Raw genomic sequence first — 22,638 nt, 5'->3', positions numbered from 1 at the left:
ACTGAGGGTCAGAGTTGTTCAGCAGAACCAACCACAAGCTCAGGTTTCAAATACTGCCTCCTCCTACAAGTCTATTTGACTCGCTCGAAATTACTTAGGAATATCCATATCAACAGGCGCTGTCTCCCGTGATGGCTGTGATACATGTGACCTGCCTAGTGGTCCGCCACAAATGAATTACAAAACCTCTTACAAAACACGGTCTTAGATAAAGTAGTAGCTTTGAGGTGTCCGGTTGGAGCATATTTGTCGAAATGAGTGAGTTACTTTAAATCCAAGCCGGTTGTTTATTTCGTAAACTTGTAGAAACCATATGAACTTGAATACAGCCTAACATTTAACTTGGCGGGAGGTGCCTCCCTGAACCCGAACCCCACTGCACATGTGCACTTCCTCGAGTACGGTGTCTCGTAGCGTGCATACAGAGCGCGAACATAATCATTCACCAGAATGATCTACAATCTTTATATTTTAGTTGAGTCAACTGAGCCGCCTTTCTCTGTACCGCCTTTATTCTTCTAACATTACTTCTCTTCTCTTTCCGTTATTCCCTTCACAATAAAAGCCCCCGACACATACACCCCGAACACTGCTTCTGTTTACTTACTTAATATAATAGCTTTCATTCGTGCTGGAAAGGATGAGTGGCTTATCGCCATAAAAACAGTTAGTTTCCGCCGTCCACCATGGAAGAAATAGCCACTATTTCTGCCTTGTACATCTTGTGGAAGTCCCACAAACCTCGGAACATCAAACGCCCTTGTGTCTGGTTCCTGATATTAATATTATATATTATATCCGTAGCCGCACACGTACAGCTTCTCCAGGAACTGCGTCTGGATGACGGCCACTTCCAGACTATCAACTTATCCTCCATAGTTTCTGATTCAACGGCATGACGTCAGTGATATCTCAACGCTGAGAGGCTTTATCGACACAGCCTCACATACATATTATGAAATTATGAATATAATAATAATATAGGCCGTACAAGCCTCCGTACTGTAACACCATGAATAGAGGTGCATTACATTTCAAGCGGCGGAGTATCTGCGGATGCCGGCTCACATGACAGCAGTTTGTAAGTCGCTTTGGATAAAAGCGTCAGCTAAATGAAATGTAATGTAATGTAATGTAAAGCTCCACAATCTTAGTATGGTGATTATTTGTTTGCCACATACAGTCTATGGTTTATTAACGTTAAGGAACACGTGTGGACATTTCGAAAGTTGTCTTACTACCTCAGAGGAGAAGTAAGACATTTCCTAGCTAACAATGTCGAAACACAGCAGCATAGCCGTAGCTGCAACAGCACAGTGTTAAAGCCTGTTAGCTAATGAGAACCCCACAGCGACAACTACCGAGCTTCAGTAGGTACAGGAGCTAATGAAGCCCTCCCTCTCACCTGTTGCTTCCTTCCAGTCGGTCTCTTTATGGCGGCCTGAGGAAAACCGTTAACGCGACACGAGTTACACTAAAGTCCACATTGTGTTTGGAGACGTTGTGTGGGGACATTATTGTTGTTTTATCGTGACATAATTAGTTGTTTGTATTCACAAATAATGTTAAAAACGTCCAAAGGTGTCACTCGGGTTTGAATTTCTTAACGAACTGCGCCATCACCTGGTGGATGTCTTCAATCGCGCCTTGACGTCATCACGAAGCGACCAGGAAGTACGCGCGTCCTTCACTGTACTCCGCTTCAGACCGTGAACTCGTTGCAAAGGTTTGGGGTTCAGTTACAGTATTGCTTTTTTCGGGCTTCATGGAGTGACAGAAGCGAACTGCAGTGGTGGTTGGGACAAATATATAATTGTGGACGTTGCAGTGGTTATTTCGGTGAGTGACAGCTGAGTCCTTGTAAGCGTTAGTCAGTTCCCCATCGTTGTTAATTAACTAGCTAGCTATTAACTAACTGTATTAACTATCTGAGAGCGATTGAAAGTTACATTTTCAAAGGTAACTCGGTGGTGTGGTGTCACGTTAGCTAGTTACATTAAAATATGTGGTCTTTTGAGGCCGACATGATGTAAACAAAGCCTAAACATACAGCAAGTTGCAAAGGTATTACAAGACTGAAGAGGATAATGAGACATTTCCAAGTAAAGGTTAATGCGTGTTTTAGTGTAGAGTGTCCCCTTGGTCAAATGGGTCTTTTCAACTCCGCGTCAGGTAGCGATGACTGCTCCAAACTCCGCGGAAAGGAAGGCCTGCTGGGACGCCAGGGACCACTTGTGGAAATGTCTGGATGACAATGGAGACAAAACGGACTCCTGCCAGAAGTTCCAGAGCGAGTTTGAGGCAAACTGCCCAGCTCAGTGGGTAAACTACCCCTTTTTTGTCTTTGTGATCAGCAATGTCTGTTTTTAGTGTAGACCATGAAGTCAGAAAGCAAAATCACAATGTCAACAATCTTGAAAAGTCATTATTTACAGTCATTTATTATCAGCCTCGACTCTCACCGTGCAAGTGAAAGCTGTACGCAGCATAGTTGCTCATCTTTTCCATCTTCCTGACAGGTGAAGTATTTCTCCAAGAGGAGAGACTTCCTGAAATACAAAGATAAGATGAAGACGGAAGGATTCACACCTGCTGAAGGACCCCGGCAACCTTCCTAACTCCTGGACCGCAGACTCAAAATCTGCAGAATTTTGGCCTCATTAAGACCAGGTTTGAGGCGCAGGGCTCGGAGATGAGTCTCCGGACTTTATTATGGACAGAGTACCTGAACTCCACCTGTGTCGTTATTTATTTGTAGAGGTAAGAGCTGCATCCAGGTGTTCAAAACAAAGGAAACCGAAAGGACAAGTGACGGAAAAGAGCCAGTCAGTTGGCTTTCACCTGAAAGTTACATCGAACGTTGTCACTTTAATGATGTTGGAATACTAATGATCAGTGCAGCCCTTACTCGTAGCCAGAGTGGTGGTACCTCTATGGAGTTTGGACCCAAGACTCGATCAATCACATTTTACCAGTGTGATTTATCAATCAAGGCTGATCTTTACCGCTTGGCGATACTCGCCTTTTAATCCAGGACCCCATTGGGCAAAAGTCTGACTTGTGTTGTTTGTAAATAAATACAATACAAACAATCTGTGGTTTTAGTGGTTTTATTGTTGTGCGTGTATAATGTTGTATCATCCTACCTCTAGTTTTTGCCTGACGAGACATCAAGACAACACATAATTTAGGAATATTACAGCTCATTCGGAAACAGGCTTTATATTACAAATCTGTATGTATTTACAAAATACGTGTGGCCCCTGGATCAAAGGTCACTGCTGCAACACCATCAAGATGTGTCAAACCTTCAGTAGAACGGAATAAATTACAAAATAAAAGCGTTTGATTCTGCCCACACTAGGACCTACACTTTAAATGCAGTGATATAAAAGAAAAAAATTGCAATTAAAATGGGTAAAAAATATAAAGCACATCTTTTATATTTTTGCACAGTACAGTGAATGTCATGTGCAAACCTTTTCACATCAACAGTTGTTGTGATTTGACAGGTGATTGAGCAAACACCCCTGTGCTGCCTCTCACTTATCTGAAGCCTTCAGATGCTACATTCATCAATAAATCTGCATTTCTCTTTAGCCCTCACATGCTGGGAGAAGTCACACCGCCTGACCTCGGACAAACATCCTGTTGCTTGACATGCCAATGGAACAAAGATCTCATAAAACATATATGCTTTTGTGATAAATAAGCAGAGGCTATTGATTCTTAATAACAGTGCTTTCTACCGGCTGACGAGCACACAGTTTCAATTTTTAAATCGTATGTTGGCATATAAACCTCATGACCTCAAACTAGCAAAATAATCTTCATAATCTAATGTTTTCAGATGTATTCAGTATGACCCCCCTCCCCCCCAAAAAGATGCTGAAGGCAAAGAAGTAATTAAGGAGACAAAAGCACCTGGCTGAATACACAGAACAATGGCAGGAGTATCTCCTTCCAAACTGCAAGAGAAGCGAAAGCTCAGAAATCGAATTTACATAAAACACACGGTGGTTTGATTAGTCGACCAGCGCGCAACTTTTTATACCTTAAATACAGTACAGCGTACACTCTTAATATTCTAACGGTCTCAGTTGCACAGTAAAAAGCACTTACACTCCCGCTCTCCATCTTTTAAGGAGGATGGATGGTGGTGAACCAAGGTCCTGCACTGCTCTGAGATTAAAGCAAGGCAATAACACTGTCAGGGTTGGAGGTCTGATTCCCACAAGAGAAAGTGTAATATGACGGGAAACAATATGGATGAAAAGGCACTAGTTGGTACTGCGAGTTGATTGTTCAATGTTGTGATGGGGCACATAATCAGCTCCAGAAACTTCAGGCACACATTAAGACACCTCAATTTCCAAAGTAATGCTGAGAACATCCAGGGATAGGACACAAGCGTTTAGCAGATATCGTATCGTATGAGATACCGGGTTCATCTGAAGGGCTTGACGACGAGTAGCTCTATGTATGCAGTACAGTGTCAGCCATAGTTGAAGCCTCAAATTCTTTCAGCTCACTTGTCACCAGCCCATCGTGGTTGCGATACATTTGAGAGCAGCGGAGGTTCAGCAAGCGCCCAGTTAAAAAGAGGCTAACTTCTATCAGCCCTGTAGCGTATTTCTATCTAAATATCAATCGTATCCACAGAGGAAGCCATGATGTGGCTCTGGTTCTATTATAAATCATTTAACAAAATTCCTGATCACCCAAAAACATTTTTTTTGTTTTTTTTTGCTTTTAGTAACATCTTCAGTGATTCGTTGAAAACAGGATCTCCATCAAACTTTGTTGCCGGAGGTAAAACATTTTTTTTATTTTGCTGGAGTCAGAGCTCCACACAGTTCTGCATTTCTTGTGCCGCCCCCTTGTGCCCCCTTGATACAATTATCATTCTAATTATTACATCGAGGCAACAGGTAATGGTTCTCTGCTCTCCTCTTCTTCTCCCTTTCTTCATCCTCCCTCAGGTCCAGTTTAATCCGAGAGGATTGGACTCTGAGCAATACCGTCCTCTTGATGTCATTTCCTTGTTGTCTCTCTTTAGAAACTCTCTCTCTCTCTCTCTTTCGATCTCTCTGTCTTCCGGTGATTCATCCTCCAAAGCCGGCAGTGGTTATAAGCTCCCGGTGACGTTTCTGGCCACCGCCCAGGCCGGGAACTCATTCAGGTTGAAGAGGGGAACCCCCCACGTGGTGATGGCCAACATCACCACCGCCACGCCGATCAGGTTCACCCCGAAGCCGGCTTTCACCTGGAGGAGGGGAAGAAACAGATGGTGACTTGAACATAGTTGAAATTATTCAACAATGCGAAAGACACTTCAGGATAAAGTTCAGCAAGAGCAATTCTTCATCCCTCGGATTTTGTAAAACAACTTTGACACACTGTGCTCTCGAGCCTTTCGAAGTTGCAGGTGCAGAAGGAGCATGTGACTCTGTGTGTGTGTGTGTGTGTGTGTGTCGTACCATGTCGCTGATCTTCACGTGGCCATAACTGAAGACGATGGCGTTGGGGGGGTTCCCCACTGGAAGCATGACCCCAAATGACACGCACATGGTGGCCGGGATCAAAGTGTGGAGCGGGTTGATGCGCAGAGTCTCTGACTAGAAGGAGAGAAGTGGGTAAACAACAATGGAGGGGGGGGGGAGGGGGTGAGAGGAGACAGAAGGAAAGGGAAAAGAAGATGAGCCAGTAGGTAAATGGATTCCAAACTGCTTTCAGCCCTATTTTCATTGTCCGAGCAAGGTGCAGTGGGAGAGACCAATTATCCACATGGGGGGAGCATCAAAGTGATGCTTCGTTCAAAATGGCCGCTTATTAGGAAACGTATGCGTGGACAGAGTAGCTTCTGCAACGCAGCAGGTTGTAAAGAAGATGACAGGCAATGTGCGTCTTTTAAAGGAATAGGAACAAAAGTCAGAAAGTCAGTGTCTTTTCATTTTTTCGATACTTTTGGGTTCTCCCTTTGTTTTTAGTCTTTATGCAAAGCTAAGTTTAGTCACAAACACTGGATTATATGACGCTGCAGGAGACTAGACTGTCTGCGTGCATTGGTAGGTACTGGAGGACCAGGTATTGAGGGGTCGCGTTTCATACCAGTGCTGACAGGATGGGCAGGAAGACGGTGAGAGTTGCCGGGTTGGAGGCAAACTCTGTGACCGCCGACACCAGCAGGCAGGCCAGCAGGGTGACGGCCCACGGAGGAAGACCGCTCATGGGCTCCAGCTGTCTGCCGATCCACACCGACAGGCCGGACACCTACACACACACACACACACACACACACACACAGGCTTGTAATCTTGGAGATGAAAATGTCTTCCAACCCTCAACAGTAATGCAACCACACACACACAAACACATGCATCATACCTTGCAACCAGCAGCCAGGGCATAGCCGCCGCCCACCAGGATGACGATCTCCCACGGCATCAGCCTCTGGAAGTCCTTCCAGGTGATCATGGGAGCCAGCGGGTCGGAGTCTGAGTTGTCGTTGGGTGCTTGAAAACGCACAGAAGATATGTCAGTACAGCTGGAATGCTAACGGGGTGACCTGTTGCTCGTATAACTAATAAATCATTATTAAAATTAGCGTCATATCTATAAATCATTTTGTCGTGGATATTTTTTATTGTTTCTCTTACCTAAATATTTGTGAATTTTTGGTTGGTAATTTAGAGATGAGTTTCTGCTGAAATTGATATTTTTTGCATTGCATTGTAGTCTCTAATATGTATGGTAAATACATTTTTAGGTAATTTACAGGTAATTACCAAGATATGTTACTGTTTGAAGTTAAAATGAACTAATCATTAATTTATTATTGCAAACTATAGCGAAATATTAATGATCAATTGTACACGTTTTTTAATCATTAAGCCTGTCAGCACTAACACATCATGTGTACACAGCACAGCGAAATACATTAATGACTTTTTCCAATGCTGTTCCAACTGTTGCACAACTGTTAAAGCAGAGTCTACTCTGACCTGCTGAACCTGCAGCATACAGGCAATAAATCAACCTGCACAGGCTGTTAGGAGCAGGGCAATTGACTGTTTATGATTGTGCAACTTTGTGCGATTTTGTCGCACTTAGAGGTAAATCATAATGGTTGTGGCTGACTAATGGATAGAGCTGAACATAGATTTCTAAATATCTTTTCTTTTGGGTCCTGACCTGTGTTCCTATAGCTGGAGGAGGAGGAGGAGGAGAAGGGTCGCCTTGCAGGGATGAGGAAGAGCAGGAAGCCCAGAAGGACAGACACAGTGGCATCGGTCCTGTAGCCTTTCCTGAGGGAGAAAACACCCACAGATGTTCCTGTCTGTGTGATCGTGTGTGTCTGTTTCACTATTGGTACTTACTTCTCAAAAAAAGATGTCCAGCCGGGCACGAAACCAGGATCTCTGGTGAACCACAGCAGAGTCATCAGGATGAAGAAGATACCGGTCACCACCTCTGGGTAGCTGGGAGACAAACACACACCTCACACACAGGCTACTGCCAAACAACTTGTTTACTGGGACTTTAAAAGCTTTTCATCTCTATTTTTGAATGGGACTTGGAGACATTTTAGAAGCTTTTAAAATTGCGTACAAGAGATAAGTTAATGAATTTTCCCCATACATTTCCTGTAGCTAAGACCATTTCCAAACGGTCTTTCTTCCTGCTCTGTTCATGTTGTTTGTCAGTGTAAGGAATTGAGGGCATTCCCATGAATACAACTTGAAATATTCCAGGGTCAGGAGATTCCAGTCAGGAGAAACCTACCTGATGGGTCCCAGTTTGGTGTACTCCTCCTGGATCCTCCTCTCCGACAGAATCTCTCTCCTGGTTTTGCGTTTCTTACTCCACGAGCACGTTTCCCTGAAGCTGAACGCACAGAACGATAACAGCATCAACCACGCGGCCCCCTGACACACCGGCTCTGTTTTCTTTTCCCTTCATTATTTAACCTGCAGCCACAGGACACCGACAGGTGCAGTGGCCTCAACTCCAGACAGACAGAGCGGTTATTGAGTCGATAATGATAAGATGCATTACGCCAACACCAACTCACACAGTACAGTAGGATACACACACACACACACGCGCACACACGCGCACACACGCGCACACACTCACTTGCAGCCGAGGAAGAGGCAGTGCAGCCACAGCCAGGTGAGGATCAGCATGATGATGGCGATGGGGAAGCTGAAGATGAACCACGTGCCAAAGTTGATGACCTTCGCGTCCGGGTAACGACTGAAAGGACCAAGAGAGGGACGCAGAGTTAATTCAACTGCGTGTGCAGGCGGTCGTCCTGTAACACTCGTTTCATACTTTGATGGCTAGAAAGGACCTTTGCAACAGGAGAAAGGAGGAGGGCTGATGGGATATGTGGTTTTACATTTGGAGACAGTCGCACTAATGTTAGCACAGGGCCACCAATCACTGACGACAAGATCCATCATTTAACAACAGCCGCACTGATTCTGACATGCAAGTCTGTGATATATTGATGCATCTTTAAAGGCTGAACCTGGTGACCACTGATCTGCGCTCCTATTGATAAAAATGGGAGCTTATCCCAGTCCAAAATAACCATTTGTCCCCCATCATCCGACCTCCTCTGACCTCTGGTCTTTGCTTTGACTGACAGCCGCCGTCCTTCCCGTGACTGTCCACCCTTATAAGGAGGGAGTGAGTGGCAACAGCAATATACTGTTGATACTGTCGATAATAAGCTGCTCTTTAGCCTCTTTGCTGATCTTCTGCTAGGTTTCTGGTGATGTGTGATAGAATAAACATTCTAATATCAATCAACATACATGTAATTATTGCATGTCAGCATCTGTCAGTGATTCCATGCTGCTACCACCAACTATGGTGTGTGCATTCCCCTCCAAAGCTCCGCCTCATGGGGGGGGTGGGGTGGCCAGAAGGGTCGACACACACACACACACACACACACACTATCAAAGCCACCGTCAGTGTGCAGCGCCGCAGTAAAGAAATGTTTGCACAGATGAAAGTCGAGCTCCGAGGGTCAGATGTAGCTCACACTGGGATCCCATCAGCCAGACCACGTGCCCAGCAGTGAGTTGGGATCTCGGTGAGCTGTCGACAGCATGTGAGCACAATTGGGACAATTTATTAAACGTCTCGGCCCCACACAAGGAGAGAAGGGCAACCGGGGCTGGAGCACAGCTGAGACCTGCCGTCTGAGTTCAGTCACTGCTGAGGAAAAGCCAACATTTCCTGATTTTGCTGCTTCAAAACAAAAGCTTTATAGGAAATGAATTCCTATGAAGCTAATTGTTAGCTGCTGTTCTTCAATAAAACAACTGTGTGTTACAATACCCATACTGCCGGACTATTTAGTATGCCAGAAAAAGATTTAGAATGTCCCAATACATAGTTCGTCAAATGCAGCCCACAAGGTCAACAAGTTCATGGTGCAATGTTGTGAAAAAAGTAATATGTCCAAATTAAACACAGCCTGCGACAGTATGTACTTTTTAAGGGGCGGCTCCAGAATATACTCAAAGTAAAAATAAAAAAGTATGCACAAGTCTTCTAATACTGCACGGAGGAAGAGGAAGCAGCAAAAATAACCCCAGGACATTTATTTTGAAGAATTTAAAGGAAATGAAATGTGTTTATCCGTCATTTTACAGCCGCTCCTTTGACCACAAAATGTATCCAATCACTATCCAATTAGGCTGATCACATTAAAGCGTGGACACATATGCGGACACAGTTCAGGTTCGATCTGGCGTACCCACAGCTGATATGAGATAACTAATGATCACAGTACATTTTCAAAAGAGGAGATTTGCTGAGCATGCATGTATTTGATCGATTGACCTGTTCGTACTCACATGGGCTCATTACAGACTTGGCCTGACTGACCTGACTCACCAACCTCAGTCACCAGGGACCTCTCACTTAGAGATGTTAACCTCAGGCTATTGTTTTACTCAAAGTCAGTCAAATCAGCTTGACTAGCAATCTCACTATATTTAAATAAATTCAATATTTAGGGAGTATTTATTTATTTATTTGTTGCTGTTCCTCGTACCATCACTCCAGGATTACTCGTACTACTGCACACACACACACACACACACACACACAGAATCAAAACCTGACCTTTGTCCAAAAAGCTGCAACATGAAGGAGGCCATTCTGCCGGGCTTAGTGCTGCGGCTGGAGGAAATCGGCTCTGTTAGGATCGTAGGGGCTGATTAGTTTGATCTCAGAGCCTGCGAGCCCTCCCAGAAACCAGGTTACCTTGAACTGTCTCGGTCTGACCGGCACGGCAGCCAAGAATTCAATCGAGCTGTAAATAAGCTTGAGTTGAGATGGTGTCTGCGGGAGCTAATACCAGAGCAAAACACCTCTCTGATACCAGTTTTTAAAGCTGCTTATAATATCTATTCTCACCGCCAGCGGATCCTGGATGCTTGTCAACCCAGAAGGCTTTCGAAGAGAGAGAGAGAGAGAGAGAGTGTGTGTGTGTGTGTGTGTGTGTGTGTGTGTGTGTGTGCTTACGTGTTAAACTGCTCAGCGAAGATGAGGTTGGTCGACGTGCCGGTGATGGTGATGAGGCCGCCGATCGTCGCGGCGTAGGTGATGCTGAGCGACAGGCATTTACAGATCATGTGATCCCTCTTGGTGGGATACTGGGAGTCCCTCCTCATCTTCACCCGCTTCACATTCGGGATTTCGATCGCAACCTGAGAGGGAAGAGAGAGGGTTGTTGTGAATGAATGGAGGAAGAAAAATGTTGTCCCGTGTGAGCGTGACTGCCTGCGTGTGTGCCTCACCTGCGGCAGGTGTCCATTGGTGTGCCTGATGAGACCCAAACCATTGGCCTCCCCGATCTGCACCTGAGAACAAGAGCAACGGACTCAGAGAAAAGGATTTCACTCGCGTCATTGGATTTCTAATGATTTGACTTCTGTCTGCTTGGCAAAGAAAAAAGCCTTTGGAGGGTCTCACCTCGCTGAGTGTGCAGAGCTCCTGTTTAGTGCAGTCGCTGCCAGAGGGACAAGAGAAGAGAACATGAAGACTTCACAATGACTAAAGACGTCAGATGATCCCGGGGTTACTGCTAATGAGGGAAATCCAATGCACGAGATGCTGCAGAGGTGGCGCCAACCCCAGAAGTTAGCATCGCGCTAGTTCCCTCCAGCAAATATAGTATTTTTGGGATTTTGCATCAATGCAGAAAGTAATCAAATACACATTTATGATGCTTCCACTGGCAATCTTCCAAAATGAAAAAAAAATAAAAATCTGATTTTTGAAGCGTGAACGCAATCGCTAGAAGTAAAAAGCTAACGACTATAAACAAGCCACAACATGGGCACATGTCTTCCCTAGGCTAAAAGCAGATTAGAGTATTTAGCGTGATGACGTTTTGTAGTTTCATTTAGCGATCGCCTTTTTTTAAAACACGGAAAATCTCTTCAGCTTGTGAAAACCCATTAAAAAATTAATGGACTTCAATACGATGAAACTTTTAGTCCTGCAGCACCTTATTTCTGATCGGCAATAAAACAAAACAAAAGTGAAATTTACTTTAAAAAGTTGAAGTGTTACATAATGGGAATTGCAATCGAGAAGAAAACAAGGATAATTGTGGAGAACAAAACTGCTATTTATCTCACATACACACACACACACACGTACCTGTTGTTGCGATAGAGTAGCTCCAGCTGGTTTTTGTCAAAGTTCTCTTCTTTGTCTGAAACAGCTGCAGACAACAACATTTGTCACAAGCCTGAACTGTTTGTGAAGCCGCCAGACTATAATCAAGATCAACTGTTCTGCGACACTATTTTCTGAACACATCACATATTTGTGCCTTTTGGGTTTACGACTGTTATCCATGCACGCAGTCAAGCATTTCTATCAACATCTGTTTAGTGTACGATGTTTTTCGAAAAAAAGCTTTTATAGTTCAACAACCTCCCCCCGTGGTTGCGGCGCCGGACGTACCGCTGTCGTCCTCGGGGGCCTCAGCGGTTTCAGAGTCCATGTGGCCGTCGGCCAGACCGGTGCAGATCAGCTGCTGCAGGACGGCCTCGGCGATGGGCATCACCATGGCTGTGGTGGACGTGTTGCTGAGCCACATGGACAGAAACACTGTGCAGCACATGAAGCCCAGCACCAACCTGGAGGACAGAGAGGGACAGGGAATCATGTCTTTGTCTCCAAGTGTGTGTTTTTACATTCATGTAGGAGTTTTTCCTGATTCGATGTGAGGTCAAAGGTCAGGGATGTCGTATATGTGTACAGATTGTAAAACCCTCTGATGCAAATTTGTAATTTTGGGCTACACAAAATAAACTGAATTGAAGCAGTGTCAGTCCTCGCTCTGAGGGTTGAGTATTGTGTATAGCGAGTGCATGGATGTGCGTGCGTGCTGCTCACATGCCAGGCTTGGCCCCTGCAATCATCACCATGCGCAGAGCGATGCGTTTGTGCAGGTTCCACTTCTCAATAGAGGCGGCCAGGCAGATGACTCCCATCAGCAGCAAAGTGGTGTCTTTGCAGTACTCCGCTGCCACCTAATCATAAGCAAAGAGGAACATTTCAAAATGAAAGTTTGTGTGAATTCAAATTCAGGAAGATGAAGTAGACGGGGCCTTTTGCTTTTCCCTCCTTCAGGCACTTTGCCACTTCCCCCTCCTTCTTTTTGGATCAACACTTACAGTTTCCCACTTGTTCTTTTTAATCTGCCCCACTTCCCACCCGCAGCGTCCCCGACCTCAAAGTGTTGTATAAGACCGCGTCTCCTCACCTCTCACCTAAAACCTGCTGCACTTCCTCCTGCTGGACACTTTTACACATGGCCCTATCGTACTCTTTCTCTGCCTTTTCAACGGACCCAAAGGAAAGAAACTACACAGGATGCAGGGACATGCTTTAAACTCTCCTCCTACTTTAGATGTACAGCCAACAAGCACTATAGTTTCAGGGTCATTTTCTTAAACATGATATCGTTGTTTTTAATGGCCCAGTGAAACAGATGTGAGAGTATCTTTAGTTTATGTACTGTGAGTATTCCTCTGCGAAACTGAATATTTGAACATATTCAGCTAAAAGAGGGATTGAAAACAATCCTTCACATTTGATTGGACCAGTAAAAAGGTGGGTAGGCTTAGGGTGTAGCGCGATATGGAGCTACAGAGGACCGAGACACACCTTTCTTGTAGCTAAAAGTTACAGATTGCTTGATAGTTGGATGTCACGATATTATTGGTTGACATTAGTCAGTTCTAGCTTCACACACACACACGTTATTTTTTTGTTGCAATGTTTGGCATATTGTCAAATAGGTGCATTTGGTCTAAAAGGGTTAAAAGAGCATTCTTCATCTCGACTTTAAGAGAAACTTTAACCGGAATAAATATCGGCCTAAATTTGTAGCGACGCCGTTCCAGTCCACGCTCAGTGAGTGAACCCGTACAAAGAGTGGCAGTAGATAGTTAGCAAGAGATAGATATTTCTGCCATGAATTACCAGCATTAAAACAGATTTAGAAAATGTTGATAATTCAACATTAGTTGCATGTACCATAAATAGTAATGTGTTATAAGGTGTTCTGCCAGTACTTAGGTTCATTTGGGAAAGTTGAGGGAGGACCGGGAGTACGATACAAAAACAGAATATGTTGCATAAAGCTCTCTGCTGACATATTTAGAGAGCGCCATCGCAAGAGGCTTAGAGCCGCGTTAACAGGCAGCTTGTTTGTCAATGCGATTTGGCACAGCTCACATTTTATGTAACGGTTGATAAGAAAGGTGAAGGGGGGGGGTTAACAGAGAGGAATCTTGTGTTACTAGAATGTTATCGGCTGTCATCATCGATCGAACCAATCAAATCTTCCTAGGAGACGGACTTGGCGGTGGGGATGATGGTTGGTCGAATGTTTGATTGGCATGTTTGAACGCATGTACTGTGAGATGAAACACCACTGAGAAAACACCAGTGGGTGATGAGTGGATAATGGTGATGAGTACCAGGTTGAGCGATGACGCCTCGGCTTTACACTGACACGTAACTCATTAACATATTGTAAAACCCCCATGGAAACTCATCCAAGAAACCTTTCACATTCTTAAAAGTATACGGACACATACAGATGGATCTGAGATCTTGTAAAATACTTGTGTGTCAGCGCACAGAAAGGCCTTTCAAACATTTTCTTCCTGATCTGGATTTATTGTACATCCACATAAACAGTAATCTGATCAGCTGACTCTTACTATAAAGCACAGCAACGTGTCGTCACAACCGGATAACCCGGCATTGCTGGTTCTCTGCGTTGCTGTTAAGCCCTACATGATTTAGCTCTCATAAGTGTTTCTCTCACTTTCCCCCTTCAAAAGTGACAAAGGTTGACACAACAGAACCACGTTTAATCTTCTCAAAACAAAGATATGTTTCGCATCGCTTCCAGAAAACACGGAGACGTTGAGACAAAACGGGGAATGGGTATCCTCCGTTATCAAGTATGTAAATAGAGATATCAATGGAACTGTCAGTATCCCATGTAAACAGACACATTTTAGCATAGGCTAATCTAGGGTAAGGTCAATAGAGTTCATCGTTACACACCGTGTCCCAGCTCCAGTATTATACTATCATCATTTCTGTTGAAGCAATCTGAATTCCTTGTTTACGAGGCAATTTCTAATCACACTGATTTTGAGCAAATTGCAAACCATGTAAATGTGGTCATTGTGATGAGATAATGTTATCAGTGCCAAGCTAATTTGTCTATTGGATGGGAGAGCGCAGGGGGTGGAGAGGGCACTCAAAATGTTAGCTTTCTGTCAAAGGCTGAAGTGACAAAACCAACATAAAAGCATCCCCTCACTCCTGCCTCATGTGACTTGTTCGCCTCTTTTAGATCACTGTATCCAATAGCAGCATTTTTATTTTTAAAAGATGATAAGTATGCTAATGCTAGCTGGCATTAGCCGGTGTTTGCAAGCTAACATGAGGTATGGAGGGAAGCCAAAACAAAAGTGAATATTGGACATAGATTTGTCCGATTGAATGAACTCAGATTGTGTGATAATGTTGTTGTTTTAAGTCTGCTGGATGTGTAAATAGTAATAATATATCAATGATGTGAGTTTCTTTTGTAGCTCTTCTGTCTTCAAGTGGCAAAAAAAAAATACATTAACTCAGCTTTGAATTTTTAGAAATGTAATAAACCAAATAAGCTACCGAATTTGACCCTTATTTGGTAGCAAAAATGATAAGGATAAAGATAAACAATTTATAGATTATATTGCACATTATCTAACTAGAGTGCTATAGGTAGCACTATAACTACATTGCTTCCTGTCCTTGACCCCTTTTGTCCTCACCAATTCTAAGGGAGCTTTTTTTTCCATTTTCCATTGAGAAAATGTTTGCACTAAAACTATAAAAACAGACAGACAGCTGACAATACATGGAGACTCACCTCGCTGGACTTGAGTACCCCAAAGAGCGGATAGAGGAAGGCTGGTACCAGAGCAGCAGCACCCAGGGGAACAGCCTCAGACACCCAGTAGACTGCGGTCACCATCAGCACGTACGCACAGCATGCCTCCTATAAATGAGAAAACAAAGGAACAAATAATGTTTCATCACCAAGCAGATAAGACACATCTTCATACTTCTTTTGTATATTTAGAAATGTTTGGAAACTATGAGAAACAAGCGAAGCCTACAGCCAGGATATGGTTAGCTTAGCAGCATAATGTGGGGAAGCGGCTAGCCTGCCTCTGACCAAAGGTCTGAAAATAATCATACCTACCTCTCTTTTGTTGTTAAAAACAACGTTTGGAAAGCAAATGACACTTTGTGGTATAACTTCGGGTTATAAACAGATTACGTTAACGCTAGGCTAGCTATGTACCCCTGCTTCCTGTCTTAATGCTAAATTAACGATCTTCTGGCTAGGTTCATATTTATCGGACAGATATCAGACTGGTAGCAATAAAGTTTTTGTGATTAGCATTTTGTGTATGAATGTGTATTGTGGGGTTTATACTCAGAATCTAACTTGACTGAGCACACACACACACACACATTGATGTTGCATTAATCTGGTAATGGTTATATAATATCGACATACCAGCCTCTCATACTGCTCTGTCGCAACAGCAGAGGGCTTAGCGACAGGCTCCCCAACCTTGAAAACTAAAGAGGAATCTCGTGACATTTATTAAGGCCTTGTGAAGATTACCAAGACTTTTATTTAACCTTTCACAAAACTCGGAGGACAATTTTATACCCCAAATTTAAGGATGGGTCCTTATAGTTGACACTCAAATTGCACAAACTTAATACCAGATCAAATGGAGGTCAAATAATGGAGGCAAAGGCACTGTTAGAAATTACGCCACTGCACACGTTTTGAAAATAATTATTCGGATAGAGTGATTTATCCATTAACCTGCAACCCACATTTGGTAAACATACGCACCTTCCAATTCTGCCACATGCTGTGTGTGCTTGTAGCAACATTCATTGTGACATCTTGCCAGCAACAGGTCAGTTAATCTCAAATTAATAAACCCAGAGGGGAGAGAATTAGCCACAGGACTTCAGGATGAAGCATGGCCAGACAGGTATTCAAACCATGGACTTTACAGAAATCACTGCCAAGTGCGTTGCATAGCACCCATTTTTAATACGATTTCTGCATCTCTGTTGTGTCCTGTTTGAAGACAATCTAGTTTAACGTTAAAAAATGTCCATGAAATCCTTTTTGTTGGTATTGAATTGATGAATGAAAAAAAAAAAAAAAAAAAAAAAAAAAAAGTACAAAAACTACAACGTTCCTTTACTTCAGCACAGCGGTGCTATGAGCTCAACACTAGCTTGCAGCATGCACATAATTACAAACATGCTAATGTTAAACAGGTATTATGTTCACTATGTTCACCAACTTCATTCAGCATGTTAGCGTGCTAATAGTTCCTATGTTTACAATAAAAGCAAAGTGGAGCTGAGGCTGATGGGAATGTATAATAGACCACAAAGCAGGTATGTTTAGGGTGTGGCTACCTTGTGATTGACAGGTCACTACCACGTCTTTGTCCAGTCTGGAAGTTGTCCTTTTGGACTCCGAAAAAAATGACTTATTCAACATTCGGTTGTACTTAGCTCCACCCTCTTGTGTCACTTCTGGTTGTAAAGCCAAGATGGCAATGGCCAAAAGTCTAAACTCAAGGCTTCAGAACAACAGTCCAAAAACCAATAGGGGACATCACAAGGACTACGTCCACCATTATATGCAGTCTGTGGGATCACCAAAGTAGTTTCCTGCAGCAGTGGCTTGGTATTGATTTGGATTTCAATGCACAGGTTGTAACTCCAACACAACAACGTGTGCTCCTGTTTGGATGATTCACTGTGGATTAACTTGGCAAGAGGAAAGAGCACATTTCCAGCCACAGCTGTTGGATTAGGCTGAGAACAGAACAAGTTGTTAGGGTTCATAACCAAAAAGGGCCTTGCCAAAGAAAGTGTAACAGTTTAAATCCTCTCAAAGCACATACAAACTTCACAAAGAGAGAATGTGGTAGAAAGAAAAAAAAAAAAAAAAAAGAGTTGACAATAAACAAACGGTGTATTCTAACTACTGTTTTAATCAGCATGTCTCCACCCTAATGTTACATTCAAGAAACATGAGGTCGCCTAATAACAGGATGAAAGCAAAGCTAGGTGTCGGACTGATAATCTGTAATTTACACTGAGAAGAGGGGAAAGAGCAAAAGAGATGTGGCAGCTAAGGCCTTGTCCACAAGACTAAGTCCCCATTTTAAAACGCATATCTTTTGCTTCGTTTAGGCCGCAGTTTCAGAGCACCAGAAACGGATACGTTTAAAAGCTCAGGGGTTACCTCCTAGTTTGGACGCCGCATACGTTTTAAAACAATGACGTAGACGCCGCTACTTGATTAGGTCGTAGCAGTCACGACGTGCCTTTCCCTGATTTGTCACGCCCCGATCACGTGACCCTCTCCCGGAAGAACACAAATAACAGCCTTGATTATCAATCGACTACGAGTGGTTCATTTAACATTAATGACTGATTACAGGCGTGTTGTCTGTACTAGAAGCTGTTGTGCAGTTAAATTCTGCATTTTATAATTCTACGGAGGAAGCAGCTGTTATTGTCGTGATTAGCGAGCTGTCCATCCCCTTGCTCAAAGCCTGAAGTCACGGTGTGCAGCTTTGAGGAGGGCGATGGACACAAAACGGAGGACTTTGTTTATTTTGTTGTGCACAACTATTGAGCAGTCCACACAGACACTGTAAAGGAACTAAAGCATAAATGCTCTACAGTACGACAGGGAGTTCAGTCACCAGCAGAGCAACGAGTGGGAGAGCAGACACCAACGAAACGGCGCTAGTATGGACAGAAACGCTCGTGTGGACGGAGATCCTTTTTGTTTTAAAACTCTGGTTTAAAACGTATTAGTGTGTAGCCTGAGAACAAATGGAGAGATTTCGAGAGACCAATATGGACGACTAAATAAACTCAGAGGGTGATGGTCTGATTCAGCAGTCACTGATCATTGACTATTGGTCTTTGTTTATCAGAAGATAGTTGCCGCACAAGGACTGCAGCTTCAATCAGATCCTCAAACATCCGTCGCTGATGCAACCTCAGTCGATAGGTTTTCTTTGAGGTCAGACTGCAGTGACAAGCATGAGAATTCAAGGATTTAATATTTTTTGGAATGTAAGCTAAATGTTCTGAAAATGTAAGAATGTGATGCTCGAGTGCCCGAGGTGAAATCGTCTCGGTGGGCTGTATATATGCGCCCCTATATATGCATCCTTATATCTCTGGATTAGCCAGAATTAACCAACCAAAGAGTTCCACATGTGGTTTTAAGGATGTGCATGTCCAGCATATCTCCATGACCTAAAAACTTCAATCGGATAAGTTGGAAGTTTTGCTCAAACTCTGACAGTTTTTACAGCTGACAGGCCAATTTTGTATCTCAGCATGCAACAGAAGTGCATTGATTGTCTCATCAACTCCCTTTATCTGTGGACATGGATTGGCATTGAGAAAGAAAAACAGTGACTTTAGATACACACACACACACACACACACACACACACACACACACACACACACACACACACACACACACACACACACACACACACACACACACACACACACACACACACACACACACACACACACACACACACACACACACACACACACACACACACACACACACACACACACACACACACACACACACACACACACACACACACACACACACACACACACACACACACACACACACACACACACACACACACACACACACACACACACACACACACACACACACACACAAACACACACACACACACACACACACACACACACACACACACACACACACACACACACACACACACACACACACACACACACACACACACACACACACACACACACACACACACACACACACACACACACACACACACACACACAAAGTGAGATGTGAGAAACCACCGAAACGAAAGCACATGCACTCAACATTAAACACCTATCTTACCGTCAGCTGCTGAGTTTCAGGGCTCTCGGCTCATAATATACCAACATGGGAATCATTTTAACGGTGGTATTTCCAACAGTACTTTAAATGCATAACATTTTATTTGCATCAAAGTATACATTGGGATTTCTGTCAAGTCTCTCTCTCCCCATCCCTCTGACCTGGCCTGACTGCATCCAACAGATGTTCTGCCTTTCTGCAGCTGGACACAGTAGGCCTACTACTCCAAACCCACACACGTACACACTCTCACTCTCTCTCTCTCTCTCTTCAGACCCCCGTCACATTCTTGACACAGTCTGGGGTCCCTGGTGTCGTAAGGAAACCACGTGGGGCCGAAATCCAGCGTGTTGGTGGGTGATTATATAACTTAATTGCTCTGATCGTTTTTCTTTTTCTTTGTAGTGAAGTTTTTGTTCTCGGTTGGCCTCATCCTGCACCGCTAACTTGTGCCAAACATCCATCAGCCCCGACATAACAGCAAGGCTCCCGGGCCACAGAGCTGATTGGCTGACGGACAACATCTGAACAAGTAACAGTTCCTTTGAATATGAATGACGTGACGCAGAAGCGACCATTTATAATAATACATAGGCGCACACACCTGTCACATCTCGCGCAGCTATTGTTTGAGATGGTGGTTCTTTAGCAACGTATTTGGCGAGTGTTAAAAACACAACGGAAAGTAAATATTAGCGATGTGGTAATGAGCGTGTGACTGCATGATTATTTATAAGAATATTAGCGACAAACCCACTTGTTTATTTAAGATACCTTTAAACTGTTGTCCCGTTTTGCATGTCTCATTCAGTGCTGCGTAATCACGAGACAAAATTATATTATATGATTTATAGGAAAAGGATTTTTGGTGTTTGACCCAGATTTGGACCTGGCCCCAGTTCGATGCCTCTCATGAATTATCATTAAAGTGAGTCATAGTCAAACAAAATACAATGAATGTTAGCTGTATGTTCTGATATAGGTAGCTGGAGATAACATAATGTCCTCGTTATTTTTGTAAAGCACCAGAAAAATTATGAAACCTGCCATTTTGTATGAAAGTATATAATAATATAAAGAAGGAAATATAGTTGATAATAAGAGACACATTAATATTTTCTGCCAGATTTTCAAGTTTTTCAAAGATTTTGAGATATTTCTTTTTGCAGAGCACCTGATGCTCATCACTGTAACTGTAATATAGCGATCATACATTAAAAGGCACAAACTGGGGCTAATGTGTCCAAACCTCTTAGGCCACATAGAGAAACACATAAGAAGCACTGGCACAATGTGTCGTCTTGAACCGGTTACACTGCAGACAAATCAGCGTTTCTAGACCAGCAAAGTGCCATATTTCATAATTATTTTTTTATTAAAATAACTACGCAACACTACTACACAGTTTAACGTTCGACATTAAAAGTAATTCATTGGTGTGCCTACATATTGCAAAAAGTATTTCTATATCTGCTGCTCTTAAATTCAAATCAATTCAACACTTTTAAACTTGAAATGGGATGTTATGTGTGTATATGGAAATAAGTTAAAGTTAAATTAAAACAGCCAGACGATGCCAAATATCGGTTTCTGTTCATGGCCTATAGGCCCACTCAAAAAACCGAACAAAAGGTAAACTATTGTTTTCTGTGCCGTGAGGTTGACAGAGGTGTGTGTCCTAGGCACTCTCACTTGTCTGGCACATTTGATCAAAGACAAACATGAGCTATGAGGCAGAATGAGAACTTCTGTCACAGAAAACAATCTGATTGAGCGCCGGTCTAAATGGGTATTCAAGTGGTTCACTCCTTCTCTCTCTCCCTCTTTAGCAGCATCGCCATCTCATCAACATGTCGCGACATCTCCTCTCCACACACACCGCTCAGCTGGTGATCCGGACAGCTCGAGACAAGCATTCATCAACACAGTGGACAGTGTGCCTTTTGATTGATTCTCTGTCTCTAGTCTCTCTCTCTCTCACTCTTACACACACACACACACACACACACACAAAATCCCATCAAGATAGTGAAGCCATTAGCAGCTACTCAGAGGGACACGAACACATCAGCTGGATTGTTTTGTTTACTGCTTCATCAGGGGTTTTCTAGGTATTTATGTGGTTTGATGATATATTTATTAATGCTAACTAAATTAGTTTTTAAAGTGTTGAAATACAATTAAAAATCAATATTGCTGTAAGCAGCATGCAATATAGTAGCAATTATTCTAAAGTGACCAGTGGTATTAACTAGTTTGATTTGTTGTATTTTATTAATCTCCTTAAATTCTGCCAGCCAATTGCATTGTACTCTTAATTTGAGAATCATGACTTTCTGGCATTTTAAACTTTCTTTTCCATTTATATTTAAAAGATAACAATATTCAATGTATTGTACTCACGCTGGTGGGGTGGATGAGCGGTAAGGGAAGCAGTGACAGCGGGATGAACACCACGAGGATCAGCTTCCGCGCCTTCCACAGCTTCCTGAACACTTCCATGCTGGCCGCGGCCTCTAGCCTCATGGATGACCCGGGGCTCTGGATCGGACCGGACACAACTCAGCAGAACCGGGTGTGAAAGTCACCAATCGGCCGACGGGAAGGTCTCACACACCGCAACCGGCCGGAGGAGCGAGAGGGAAGCCGTCTGCTTTGCGTAAAGTTCTGCTTTGGCTGTGCGCTTTTACGCACAGACCGCGGGCTGTGGACGGACCTGTGCGTGGCGCTGTGAGGTGAGTGACCTTGTTTCTTCCCAAATCAGAATTTCACTTCCACTCTCGTGCCATGCACACCTCACCCTCTCCTCCTCCGCGTGGTGCTGCCTGAGGCATCAGGTGAGGCTGCCGACACATTTATCAGCCCGGATAGGTATGCTAATTAATCACGGCTTTAGCCCACCCTCTCTGGCCCTGTTTGGACCAATCAGGGGCGAGTAAAGTTTTCACAGGGGCGTGGGTGTGTGCGTGTGCGCGTATCCAGAAGTTTTTTGCAGCAAAACTGCCTCGACAGGGGAATTTATTTAA

The 22,638-nt window shown here is 43.5% G+C and overlaps 2 protein-coding genes across 3 annotated transcripts; one reads left to right on the top strand and one right to left on the bottom strand.

Annotated features, from left to right (window-relative positions):
• Positions 1-1,660: 1,660 nt before the first annotated feature.
• On the top strand, positions 1,661-3,092 carry LOC117726088 (cytochrome c oxidase assembly factor 6 homolog). Of its 2 annotated transcripts, none has more exons than XM_034526153.1 (3): positions 1,661-1,839; positions 2,177-2,322; positions 2,520-3,092. In XM_034526153.1, exons 2-3 carry the CDS (start codon positions 2,179-2,181, stop codon positions 2,616-2,618), a joined length of 243 nt encoding a protein of 80 aa, XP_034382044.1. In that variant the 5' UTR covers positions 1,661-1,839; positions 2,177-2,178; the 3' UTR covers positions 2,619-3,092. The 2 variants fall into 2 exon arrangements, with proteins under 2 accessions (XP_034382044.1, XP_034382043.1); XM_034526152.1 differs by having other exon boundaries at positions 2,173-2,322.
• A 2,036-nt stretch (positions 3,093-5,128) lies between these two features.
• slc13a4 (solute carrier family 13 member 4) lies at positions 5,129-22,138 on the bottom strand. Its single transcript, XM_034526151.1, has 16 exons — positions 22,016-22,138; positions 15,488-15,616; positions 12,439-12,575; positions 12,004-12,179; positions 11,695-11,758; positions 11,002-11,038; positions 10,827-10,889; positions 10,552-10,736; positions 8,140-8,259; positions 7,786-7,887; positions 7,380-7,481; positions 7,195-7,307; positions 6,388-6,515; positions 6,112-6,273; positions 5,481-5,618; positions 5,129-5,266 (listed from the first exon to the last, which is right to left on the bottom strand). The coding sequence occupies exons 1-16, from the start codon at positions 22,136-22,138 to the stop codon at positions 5,129-5,131; spliced, it is 1,917 nt and encodes a 638-aa protein (XP_034382042.1).
• Positions 22,139-22,638: the final 500 nt, after the last annotated feature.

The sequence above is a fragment of the Cyclopterus lumpus genome, chromosome 23 (genome assembly GCF_009769545.1).
Source record: "Cyclopterus lumpus isolate fCycLum1 chromosome 23, fCycLum1.pri, whole genome shotgun sequence".
NCBI lineage: Eukaryota > Metazoa > Chordata > Actinopteri > Perciformes > Cyclopteridae > Cyclopterus > Cyclopterus lumpus.
The sequence above is the reverse complement of the archived record's forward strand: the minus strand, read 5'-3'. Positions and strand labels throughout refer to the sequence as shown.